Source organism: Prionailurus bengalensis, chromosome C2, assembly GCF_016509475.1.
Source record: "Prionailurus bengalensis isolate Pbe53 chromosome C2, Fcat_Pben_1.1_paternal_pri, whole genome shotgun sequence".
Classification (NCBI taxonomy): Eukaryota; Metazoa; Chordata; class Mammalia; order Carnivora; family Felidae; genus Prionailurus; species Prionailurus bengalensis.
The window spans coordinates 819,381-831,217 of NC_057350.1; the positions used below are offsets into that span (position 1 = coordinate 819,381).

At 60.6% G+C, this 11,837-nt stretch overlaps 1 protein-coding gene across 1 annotated transcript; it reads left to right on the top strand.

Annotated features, from left to right (window-relative positions):
- The first annotated feature begins 3,449 nt into the window (after window positions 1-3,449).
- On the top strand, window positions 3,450-5,114 carry LOC122492275. The gene is made up of 2 exons (XM_043595991.1): window positions 3,450-4,279; window positions 4,580-5,114. Exons 1-2 carry the CDS (start codon window positions 3,749-3,751, stop codon window positions 4,961-4,963), a joined length of 915 nt encoding a protein of 304 aa, XP_043451926.1. The 5' UTR covers window positions 3,450-3,748; the 3' UTR covers window positions 4,964-5,114.
- The last annotated feature ends 6,723 nt before the right edge of the window (window positions 5,115-11,837 follow it).

An 11,837-nucleotide genomic window follows, 5' to 3' on the forward strand; every position in this document is an offset into this window, starting at 1 on the left:
CCCACGGCACCTCCTCTCCTGCCAGCCGGGGCCAGCCTGCCACCCGGGAGCGCGGATACCCCGACGGCCCTGGGGACAGAGCCGGTCCGGGTACGACACCGTCTCCCAGTTGGCCTGAGCGCCAGGCCGCCACGGTGCTCCCCCCTCCTCCTCCAGGCTCCCTGGACTCGTCATCCTCCAGGCTCCGTGGGCCCAAGTCTTCCTCTGATCAGGGACCACCCCGTGTCCAGTCTCCACACACTGGGACTTGGGGCAGGTCGTCTGGACCTTCCGGACTTGTGCTTCCTTGCAGGGACATGTGCAGAGGCCTCCCTCCCAGACTCGCCAGAGGGGACCCAGCACAGGAAGATTCAGACCCTGCAAAGGAAGAGGCCACGTGGGGGACCCCGTCGGGTCGTGCTCACCGATGAGGTCCCGGTGTTTGGCACACGGCAGGGACCTGAGATCGCCGGCTGAGGTAGGGAAAGAGGGAGGGAAGGAGGGAGTGAAACCACAGAAGCCGGGTCCACACACCAGGTCAGGTCAGAGGGTCAGAGGTCAGGTCAGAGGGCGTCACAGCTCGGGGCCTGGAAGGGGCCACGGGACACGTCCTTCTGTCCCTCCAGCGCTGACCTTCCTTCACGTGGGACCTGCTGACGTCCTGGATCGTCTCCACCTCCTCCGCAAACAACGCTGAGTGTTCCCGGAAGGGGGACAGCAGGCAGGGGCCAAGGAGGGGCTTCCGGAATCCTGTGCCCTGGGGGACTCTGGGACAGCCTTCCAGGTGGCTCTTTATGTCCTCCAGGCACCAGGCCACGATTCCACCTCATCTCTCAGGGAATGCGACAAGCCATCTAGAAGGCCCGTTTCGTCCCCGTGTCACAGATGGGGACACCGAGGCTAATAGCACAGCCCGGGTCACTAGTAAGACGAGCTAGGTCAGGAAGCCCATGTCCTTGACTTTGGATTGTCCTACCCGCAGGCCTGCGTCTTGGCGTCCTGGGGCTCGGGGTCCCTCTTCCTGGGGAACCCCACCACCCGCCGAAGGCCCGCCCCCCCTGAACTCAGGGGAGCAGAGCTGACCAACCTGCCTGGGGCCGGGCATGGGGACCGGGGAAGGGCCGACCCCAGGCTCTGTGGGCTCTCCCAGTCCTGGGCCAGCCGGTCCCCTGCAGGACGAGGACTTCTCGCTGGGGACCTGCTGGGGCCTCTGCTGCCTCACGTTGTCACCTGGGCGAGGCCCTGGTGGCTGGATGGAAAGGCTGGATGGCTTTGCGGGGGGGTACCTCACTGGTGTCCCCTCTCCCCTTCCCCACTGAGTTCTGCAATCTGGGCTCTGTATGGGTGCACCATCAGTCCCCGGTACCCACCTTGTTCCTGCCATGGGAGCGATCTCTCTGCATCACCCATTTCAACCCCTTCCATCTGCACACCTGGCCACGACACAGACCTGGCCGGCCCTGGGGAGGGAGGCCTGTGTACCCGGGGCACCTCCCCTCCATCTACCCCTGGAGGACAGCCTGGGTCAAGGCCACGCTGATGCACTTCCCCGTCTGACCCTCAGGGACAGTGGGGACACTGAGGTCAGGAGAGGAAAGGACTGGCCCAGGACAAGTGAGGTGTGCGGCGTCCGAGGAGCAGGGCTGGTCTCCAGTCCTAGGCCAGCCTCTATCCCCCCATGGGGTTCTCCCTGGGAATGAGAGCCCCTGAGATGCTCGGGGGTCCCTATCCACCCCGTCTGTGTGAGGCTGTGACCACTGGGCATCTCCAGACAGGCGGGTGCACACACACACACACACACACACACACTTGGACTGCCCCGCTGGGGGTCAGAGGGGAGTCCACACTGGGAGGGGGTGGGTAACGTGGGGGAAAGAAGAGAAAGGCTGGAGGCAGGGGGGCCATGGGCAGGGACATCAGGATTCCTGGCAATAGCCCGGGACCCACAGCATGGGGAGGGGAGATGTGCCGGCTGAGGGCCGGGGGGTCCGCAAGATGTCCGGGGGCATTGGCGGGAACTAGGGGAGGACGGGGTCTGGGGTCCTGTGTCCACCACACTGGGCACCTGGAGTAGGAAGTGTGGACGGGGCTACGGCACAGAAGGACTCAGCGTCCTCCTCCGTAAATTGGGCTGCGTAGACAGTGTCCCCAGGGTCCCACAGGTCCATAGACGAGTCTGTGTCCCGGGATCTTCATCCCTGACCCTCTGTTCTCCCCTCCTGGGAAAATGCTTCCTACTCCCTCAAGGTCCTTCTGAGCAGAGGGCAGCCTGGGGGCTTGGAGGACCGAGGTCCTGGGTTTGCAGCACGTGGCCGAGCAGTGGACCCTGGTGTGAGGACCGAGGTCAAAACCCTCCTTGTTGGCGCCTCGGGTCCTCATTAGGAAGTGGTTCCCCAGGCAGTGCCCTGCCTGGGGTGAGGAGGCCTCGTGAGGGAGCTGAGCACCGGGCCGGGGAAGGGCCACGGGCCACAAGGGAGGCTTCTGAGGGTCGTCACCTGGACCCTGGAGCCCACAGGCCCTGCTCCTGTGAGACACACAGAGACAGACCGAGTCCGAGGCAGACACAGAGAATGGACCCCGGAGAGAGGAAACCAGAAATTCCATGAATCGGCCTGGAAGTGACAGCCCGTCATCGTCTTCTAGCCCTTAGAACGCGGTCACACGGGCCGTCCACCCGGAAGGGGAGGGGGTGACACAGGGATGTGTGACCAGGATTCGGGAAGGCTGGGAGCCACAGCCCAGGCGCTGGGACCTGGGCCCAAACGTGATGGAGCCCCTGGAGGGGCGTGTCGGGTGGGCACAGGGTCTGAACGAGCTCACCTCCACCTTCCCCCGGGCCCGGGACCCAGGCAGGAGGGGTGGCTGTGCCTGGACCCGGAGCAGACCCAGGCCCACGTGAGTGTGTTCCGTGCCAGGCCCACCCCTTCCTCATCTTTCCACGGCCACGTGTGCCCACGAGCTTCATGGGATAGCAGGCACGGGACGAGTCTACAGGTGTCTCCCTGATGGTGTCCCTAGAAGTGGATTCCAGAAGGACCCCACTGTGCAGACGGGGAGACCGGGGGGCCCCGGGAGGCACAGGGTCTGTGCGGGGTCCCGGCACTGGTCAGGAGGAAAACCCAGGTCTGAACCCAGCTCTGTGTCCCCAGAGCTGCCACACCGGCTGCACCAGGCCTCGCGGGGATGTGGCTGGGCTGTGTTGGTGTCACTGTAGGGACAGGGCATGGGGTGGGGGGAGCCCTCCGCAGCCTGGGAGGGGCTCTTGTAGGAGGAGGAAGCTGGGTAAGGGGACCCACCTCTCTGGTCACAAAGCCCAGTGACCTGGCAGTGACCTCACCTCTCTGGTCACAAAGCCCAGTGACCTGGCAGTGACCTCACCTCTCTGGTCACAAAGCCCAAGTGAAGTCAGAACCCGGGTCACCAGGCACCCACATTGTGGAGACAGCACCCGACTGGGCTCATTCGTTGGGACACCTTCTCCTGACGAACATGTTCTCCTGTTGTGTGCCCGTGTCCCGCGGCTGCTGGCTCAGGGGAGCCCGTGGCTGCGACGCCCCCCGACCCTGGAGACAGTGGGTCAGGTCGTGCACAGGACGCCTCAGGTCTCTAGTTCGCAGGGAGCCAAAGGTAACCCAGGGAGCCCCAGAGACAGCCGGTCCAGCCCGACACCACTCTGATCTGACTTGTGCGGCCCCGCGGCCCCACGGCCCCTCCCGTGTGTGTGTGTGTGTGTGTGTGTGTGGAAGGCCCACGTGAGCGGTGCAGGCTGATGAAGGGGTCAGATGCCTGGTGGGCGGGCCATGCTCACACCCCAGGTCAAGGCTGGCTGGGAGGGACAGGGTGTGCTGGGGTGGCCCTCTTGTCCCCAAGATTCATCCCGAGCCCTGCAGGTGGATGTCACTGTGTCCCGGGCGCAGGGCTGTGCGCACTCAGGTCTGTGTCGGATCTGGGAGCCGCAGGGGGAGAGGGCGGAAGGACACTGAGGATGGCCGGGCGGGGCTGTGATGCCTCCGGGCCGGCCGCGGGTCACTGTCTTTACAGAAATCAACCGATGAAATCGGGAGGCGACTGTCGGAATCCCGCTTCACCTGCCCTACAGAGGTGTGCGTGTGCCCCGTCGCCCAGGAGGGCCACCCTGGACCCGGGGAGAGAGTGGCCGCACGGAGGTCTCTGGAAGCAGGGCCTGGAGATGGCCTGGGAGGGCCTCCCTCACCGCCCGGGCCCCTCCACAGGGTCCTGGCTCAGCGGTCCTGGGACCAGGACCCGGAGCCCCCGGAGCCCCAGGAGCCCGAGCCCGAGGGTGAGAAGGCTGGGGGTGGGGGATGGGGTGCATGGGGCCCCGGGCGGTGCTGGGCCACCCAGGGAGGAGCCCCCGGGGGCTGGTGTGGGGCCAGGAGCAGAGACTGAGAGCCCCCGGGGCTGCGGACCGCAGGGGGGCAGAGGTCCTGGTGTGGGTTCCTGGCCGCGGCTTCTCGGGAGGCCCTGGGGTGTGTTGTGTGTCTGCAAGGCCCCTGGAGAGGCCGGCGCGCGGGGGGACCTTCTCTCCTGTCACCCTGAGCCCTTGGAGCCGCTGCAACCATCACTCTGTTTCCTTCTCAAGAGTCCGGGGCAGGAGCAGAAGCCGGTGCGGCTCCAGAGCCCGACCCAACAGCCTCGGGGGCCTCGGCGACTCTGGAGGCAGGGGTGGCGTCCGGAGCGACTCCTGCAGGGGCCCGGCAGCCAGCAGGTGACCTGGGACCTGTGCCGGGACAGCGGGCGCCTGGGCAGAGTCAGCTGGGTCCTGCTTCTGCTCCTGCTGCTTCCACTGTTCCTGCTTCTGTTCCCAACACCATTCCTGCCACCGCCCTTCTCCCCGCCCCTGCCCCCGCCCTTCTCCCTGCCCCCGCCCCCGCCCCCGCCCCTGCCACCGCCCTTGCTCCCACATGGATGCCAGCCACTGATCAAGGGCCTGAGGGCCTACACAGGGTGTTTATTTTATTTCTAATTGTTCCAATCCCCGACCCTGACACCCTACCACAATGTCTCTTCCTCTTCTCCCTTATGCTTTCTCTCCTCTTCTTTTTAGCTGTGACTTTATTTCTTCACTGTTGGCTTATAATCCATATTGATCTTCAATAAAATTTTTATTTACTTTACGTTGTACAATTCCTGCGCACTGGGTACACTCACCCCGCTGTGAACCACGCCACAGAATAGTGGTGCAGGGCATCTCAGTCCCGAGGGACACCGTGTACCCGGAGCCCGCCCTCCCCGTTCGTGCCCCCGCCAGGCCCTGGGAACCCCCAGTCCGCTTTCTCTCCGTGTTCCGTTACTTACTCTGGAGGTTTCCTACAAGTGGAATCTCGCCAGAGATACCTTCGGGTCTGCACCGACTTTTCAGACGGGACAGATTCATTTTCGTACTCTGTGGTCGCTTGAAATAGACTGTTTCTCCTTTGATATTGACATCACAATGGATTAAAGATTAGGTGGGGAAAAAGAGGCCCCTTCGGTGACAATGGGCACGGTCTCGGGGTGGAGACCCCCGTTTGTGCTGTGACACCACAGCCTGACGCCAGCCAGGACACGGCTGGTCCCCCCGTGGCCCAGACAGAAGCCGGGAGATGCAGAAGGCCGGACGGTCACACCGCAGAGGGGAGAGCATCCCTCACGACCCCTGGGCCAAATAACGCTCCAAAGCCCGTGCGTTCCCCGGGATGGAGACCGGACCCGTCCCAGTCCATGGGAGCAGGCGTCAGAGATGCGGGGCGTGCCGGGGAGGGACTCGGGCAAGTGACCCCCGAGGGAGGCAGCGCTGGGCACCTTCAGACCGGCAGGTTTCTGGTCTGGGCACCGGCAGCCCAGGTGACAACGTGAGGCAGCAGAGGCCCCAGCAGGTCCCCAGCGAGAAGTCCTCGTCCTGCAGGGGACCGGCTGGCCCAGGACTGGGAGAGCCCACAGAGCCTGGGGTCGGCCCTTCCCCGGTCCCCATGCCCGGCCCCAGGCAGGTTGGTCAGCTCTGCTCCCCTGAGTTCAGGGGGGGCGGGCCTTCGGCGGGTGGTGGGGTTCCCCAGGAAGAGGGACCCCGAGGCCCAGGACGCCAAGACGCAGGCCTGCGGGTAGGACAATCCAAAGTCAAGGACATGGGCTTCCTGACCTAGCTCGTCTTACTAGTGACCCGGGCTGTGCTATTAGCCTCGGTGTCCCCATCTGTGACACGGGGACGAAACGGGCCTTCTAGATGGCTTGTCGCATTCCCTGAGAGATGAGGTGGAATCGTGGCCTGGTGCCTGGAGGACATAAAGAGCCACCTGGAAGGCTGTCCCAGAGTCCCCCAGGGCACAGGATTCCGGAAGCCCCTCCTTGGCCCCTGCCTGCTGTCCCCCTTCCGGGAACACTCAGCGTTGTTTGCGGAGGAGGTGGAGACGATCCAGGACGTCAGCAGGTCCCACGTGAAGGAAGGTCAGCGCTGGAGGGACAGAAGGACGTGTCCCGTGGCCCCTTCCAGGCCCCGAGCTGTGACGCCCTCTGACCTGACCTCTGACCTGACCACCCGCTGGCTTCCTCCCACCCTCCCCTGCGTGGTCAGCTCAGCCCTTTCAGTGTCTGGGCCCCCTCACGCACGCTGTCACCCCATGTCCTACACTGACTGATCGCCCCACTTCCTTTCCACCGGCGGGGGCTGAGACCACAGGGCAGACAGGGTGTCCTGGTCAGGGCAGAGAAAGTGGGGAAGGTCTCAGCCCAGGATGACCAGGCTCACAGGGAGCAGCTGCCTCACGGGTGAGGCCAAGCGGTGCTGGGGGGCTGGTGGGGACCGGCCCAGCCCCAGCAGAAACCGCCCCCGCTCAGGCGTCCAGCACCCTCCACCACGGCCTGCCTGGAGGGAGGCCGGCCCGAGGCGGGGGGCCTGCCCGGGACCTGCCGGACCGAATCCCAAGCCAGGCTCCCGACAGACCTGTTGCTCGAAGCTGCCCCTGACAGGTTAGAGGGGACAACTGGGACTTTCCACGCATCTGTCCGCCCGAAGCTCGCAGTGCTGGGTGGTCCGCGTGCCGGTGGGCTCACCGGCTCGGGCAGCCGCCACAAGCTCCACGGGCCTGGAGGGGGGGCGGCGGGGCTCGGGGGAGCAATGCGGCACCAAGAGTTTATGTCTCACGCATCTGGAAGTTGGAAGCCCGAGACCCGGGTGCCGATGGGTCGGTCTCTGCTGAGAGCCCTCTTCCGGCCTGGAGCCCGTGGGCTTCCGGCTGTGCCCTCGCCAGGCCCCTGCCCCACACACCCCGGAGAGACCTCTGCGTCTTGCCTCCCTCTTCTCAGATGGGCGCCAGTCCTACCCTCACGACCTCCCTCCACCCCGTCACCCCCTCAGAGGCCCCGTCTCCAGGCACAGCCACAGTGAGGATTAAGGCTTCAACAGTTGCATTTCTGGGGACACGATTCAGTCCCTAACGAAAGCCAGCGGGATTCAGAGGCTGACTCTGGGCCCAGGGCCTCCGCACTGCGTCCTAAGTGCACGCGCTGCTGGACGTACGAGGAAACAGAAAAGGGCGGCTGAGCTGCACACAACGAACAGGAGCGCTGCTGAATGTGACCCGGGGCGCCTGGGCGGCTCGGTTGGTTGAGCATCTGACCAGCTCAAATCATGATCTCACAGTTCATGAGTTCAAGCCCCGCATCGGGCTCTGTGCTTCAGATTCTGTGTCTCCCTCTCTCCCTGCCCCTCCCCTGTTCACACTCTGTCTCTGTCTCAAAAATGAATAAACATTAAAAAGAATAAAATCAAAAGTGAGCCGGAGAAGATCCGTGGGCAGAGCGAGAAGACAGGTGGAGAGTGGCCTGGTACGGACACAAAGGGACGAAAGGAAGGCAGGCTCAAGGGACTAACTTGCCGACGAGACGGCAGAATTAAACAGCTGGCTAACGAACCCAGAACGAGCGAGCCAACGGGACCGGGGGGGGGGGGGCAGCGCGATGGGGGCCATCAGGAGAGTCAGGCGGGGACGCCAGCGCCGCGTGGCACAGCAGCCGAGACGAAAGCTTGCCCGGACGGGCGTAGGGGACCGCAGGGGGCACGAGCCAGTGGCCGTGAGCCCGGGACACGCCGGCATAGGCTGTCCAAGCTGAGGAGCAGAGAATGACCGCCAGCGGCCGGGGTCGGGCGTGTGAAGTACTCCCAGGAAGAGAAGGGAGCGAAAATTGGGCAGAAAAAGATTTGAAGAAATAGAGGTGAAGACATGCCCACTTGACCGAACACATCCCGGGCGCAGGGAAGCCAGAGCAGGATGAAAGAAACCACCCCCAGGGACATCGTGCTCAAGTGGACGCAGCGGCTTGGGGACGACGTTCACGGAGCTGCAGAGAAAAGGCGCTTCGCAGCCAGAGGCCGTGACAGCTGGCTTCTCATGGCACGGGACGCAGGCACATCTCTGAAACCAACTCAGAGTTCTGGGAAATCAAATTATGCTTTTTAAGTGTATTTTTAAAATTTATGTATTTACTCTTGGGGTGGGGGGCATGAGCAGGGGAGGGGCGGAAAGAGAGGGAGGGAGAGAATCCCAAGCTGACTCAGGGCAGAGCCCGACACGGGGTGCAAACCCACGAACTGTGACATCCTGACCTGAGCCGAAATCACCAGTCGGATGCTTAGCCGACTGAGCCCCCGGGGGCCCCAATAAAGCTACGCTTAGAGAAATCAACGTGGAGAGATTTGTCCCTTGTTTACCTGCGGCACAATAAATTACTGCTAGCGTGTTCCTCAGGCAGAGGGAAATTGCAGGCGACGCCCCCCGAGGTCCGCGGGGAGGACGGCGGCGCAGGGGATGCCGGGAGAGCGCGCTCAGTGGGGACAGAGGGTCAGTGACCTCCCGTGATCGCAAGACTCTGCTTCTCTGCCACGTGTTTCTTGCCTGTCAGTACGGACCCAGGAATGCTCCCTTCTTTCCTCTAGAGGCACAAACCCGTCCAGATCTGTCCAGTGGGGGCTCCCCCCGGACAGCCGCTGAGTCCTTTTGACACACTTCCCTGATTCCTCAAACACGTGTTTACTGGAAACACTCCGAGTCCTTTCCTGTTGTCCGTGACCCCACCCTGGAGTGATCCCTCCACGGAGCCGGCTCCTTCTTGCAGAGAGCGGTGTTGAGAAAGCAAGATCCGAGAGCCAGGTGCCCCCCGCTCCCTCCTCACTGGGTTGGCCTGGGCTTGGCCTCAGCAGAGAGACGCCCCCCGCTTTCCAACCCTGAGAAGACCGTCGCCCTCTGACGCATCCCGGAGCGCACAGAAAGCCGTTTCGGGCTCGCTCCCCCAAACCGCCGCGAAGGACGAGCCTCAGAAAATCCAGAACTCAGGGTTTGTTTGGGGTTCCTTTACTCTTTAGCCTGATTATATACAGAAAAAAATCAGGGCTGATTCCGCTGACCCCGTTCGGGTGTTACGTCATTCGTCTATTATACAGTTTGACTCCTTTTAAAAAGTTTTAAATGTTTATTTTTGACAGAGAGAGACAGATGGAGTGCGAGATGGGGAGGGGCAGAGAGAGAGAGGGAGACACGGACTCTGCAGCCGGCTCCAGGCTCCGAGCTGTCAGCACAGAGCCCGATGCGGGGCTCGGACTTGTGAACCCCAATATGATGACCTGAGCCGAAGTTGGACGCTCAACCGACAGAGCCTCCCAGGCACCCCTGTGCAGTTGAATCCCACTTGTTTACTTTTGATGTAATAGGGTACCCAGATCCCAAAGTCAAAGCGACACCAAGGAGGCATGCAGGGGGAGGGGGGTGTAACTTCCTCCCCGGCCCTACCTACCCTACCTGCCCCTGGGGGGGGGCCACACTCCTTAGACTCCGATTTCTCCGTTCTGGGTTTCTTCTGGCAGAAGGAGGCAGACACACACGTTCTGAGTCTCACCCGCCTGCTTCGCGTGCCATTCAGCACTTTGTTCTTTCACTTGACGGTACACCCGCGTGTCACGTCACCCGACACCAGTTCACGGAGCCTTCCCACTGCGTGCGTCGCCGCGGAGGGCTCCGCTGTGGGCACACCGTCTTTGCGCCAACCAAGCTCCCGTGCGTGGCCATTTAGGTGGCTTCCAACGGCGTTCCGTTAGAAACGGTGCTTCGGTGAGTGAGCACCGCGTACGTCCATTTTTTGTGTCGTGGCAGGTGATTCTTCGGGGTAAGTTCCTGAGCGGGCTTCTAGATCAGAAGATAAATGGGTTTTGTTAGATGTCGCCACGTTTCCCTGTATAGGAATCGTACCCTTTTGCGGTCTGAAGAGCCAAACGTGGCACGCTCGGGGCCCCACGGCCTGGCCAGGGAGCGTGTGGTGTGGCCGAGCTCTTCGACTTTTCGCCGGGTGATAGGTGATAACCAGTTATCGGTGTTGTTTTAATTTGCGCGTCTCCGACGGTGAATGAAAATGGAGACCATCTCCGTTCATCGGGGCTGCCCTCACGAAGGACCACAGCCCTAAACGTCAGAGGTGGATTCTGTCCCAGCTCTGGAGGCTGGAGTCTGAGATGCAGCTCTGGAGGCTGGAGTTTGGAACCCAGATGGCTGGGTTGTGTCCTCCTGAGGCCTCTCTCATGGCCATCTCCTCCCCGTGTCCCCACACGGTCTCCCCTGTGTGGTGTCTGTGTCTTAATTTCTTCTCATAAGGACCCCAGTTACGTTTAACCTGTATGAGCTTGTTTTGATTTAATCCCTCGTCAAAGGCTCCATCTCTAAATAGTGCTGCATGTTGAGGTGCTGGGGTCAGGACTTAAGCAGAGAAATTTGAGGGGGACACAATTCATAGCAAACATCTTTTTGTATGTTTAGGCATCGCTTTAATTTTTTTTGCATGAATTATCTGGGTATGTCCTTTGTCCATTTTTCTGATGAGTTTTTGGCCATTTTTTCTTCAATTTTTAACTATTTATTTTTGAGAGAGAGAAAGAGCGAGTGGGGGAGTGGCAGAGAGAGAGAGAGGGAGAGAGAGAGTCCCAAGCAGGCTCCACGCTGCCAGTGCAGAGCCCAATGTGGGGCTTGAACTCAGGAACTGTGAGATCCTGACCTGAGCTGAAGTCGGACACTTAACTGACTGAGCCACTCAGGTGCCTTTTTTCTTTAATTTTTAAAAGTTCCTTATAGAGCATGGCTATTAGCCCTTGCATGTGATATATGTTGGACATACTTTCTCCAGATCTGTCATTCATCTTTTGACTTTGTTTGTGGCTTCTTTTGGCTATAAAAAAGTTTAAAAAATACAGACGGGTTATTTATCAATACTTTTTTTAAAAATTACATCTGGATGTTGTTGCAAGTTAGTGTGGCCTATGGGTTTGTAATGGCTTGATTTGCCTCAGCTGCACGGCGTTTCCCAGAATTCCCAGAAGGCGACAGCCTTACAGGGCTTATGCAATGGGCTCCCACAGCGACATGGGGTCAAACTCCTGCCCCAAATCCCTTATTTGTGAATTCATATGCCTCCTGGTGGTTCTGCTTTCAGGAGTGAACTGATGCAATTAGAAAGCTTTTTCCTACATCCATGTGATAGGGAAATTCACCAATGATTTCATTCATTACTCGTGTGGTTCTGTTTCCACATTTAGTGTCAGATCTCTGATCCATTTGGTGTTTACTCTCGCGCATGAGGCGAATATGTTTCATTTTAACCTTCTTCCAGATGGAAATCCAGTTGCCCTGACAGCATTGATTTACAAAAACTGATTTCTTCCTGGGATTTAAGACATCTCCTTTGCAGCACAACCTGTTCAATCTGGCTCAGGAGAGCCCACTGTATATATTTTTTCCCCAAATCTGCGTTCCGTAAGATCATTTCGGGCTACCCAGATGTCTTTTTATCTCTACCATGTTTTATGGTTTCCAGCCACATTACGA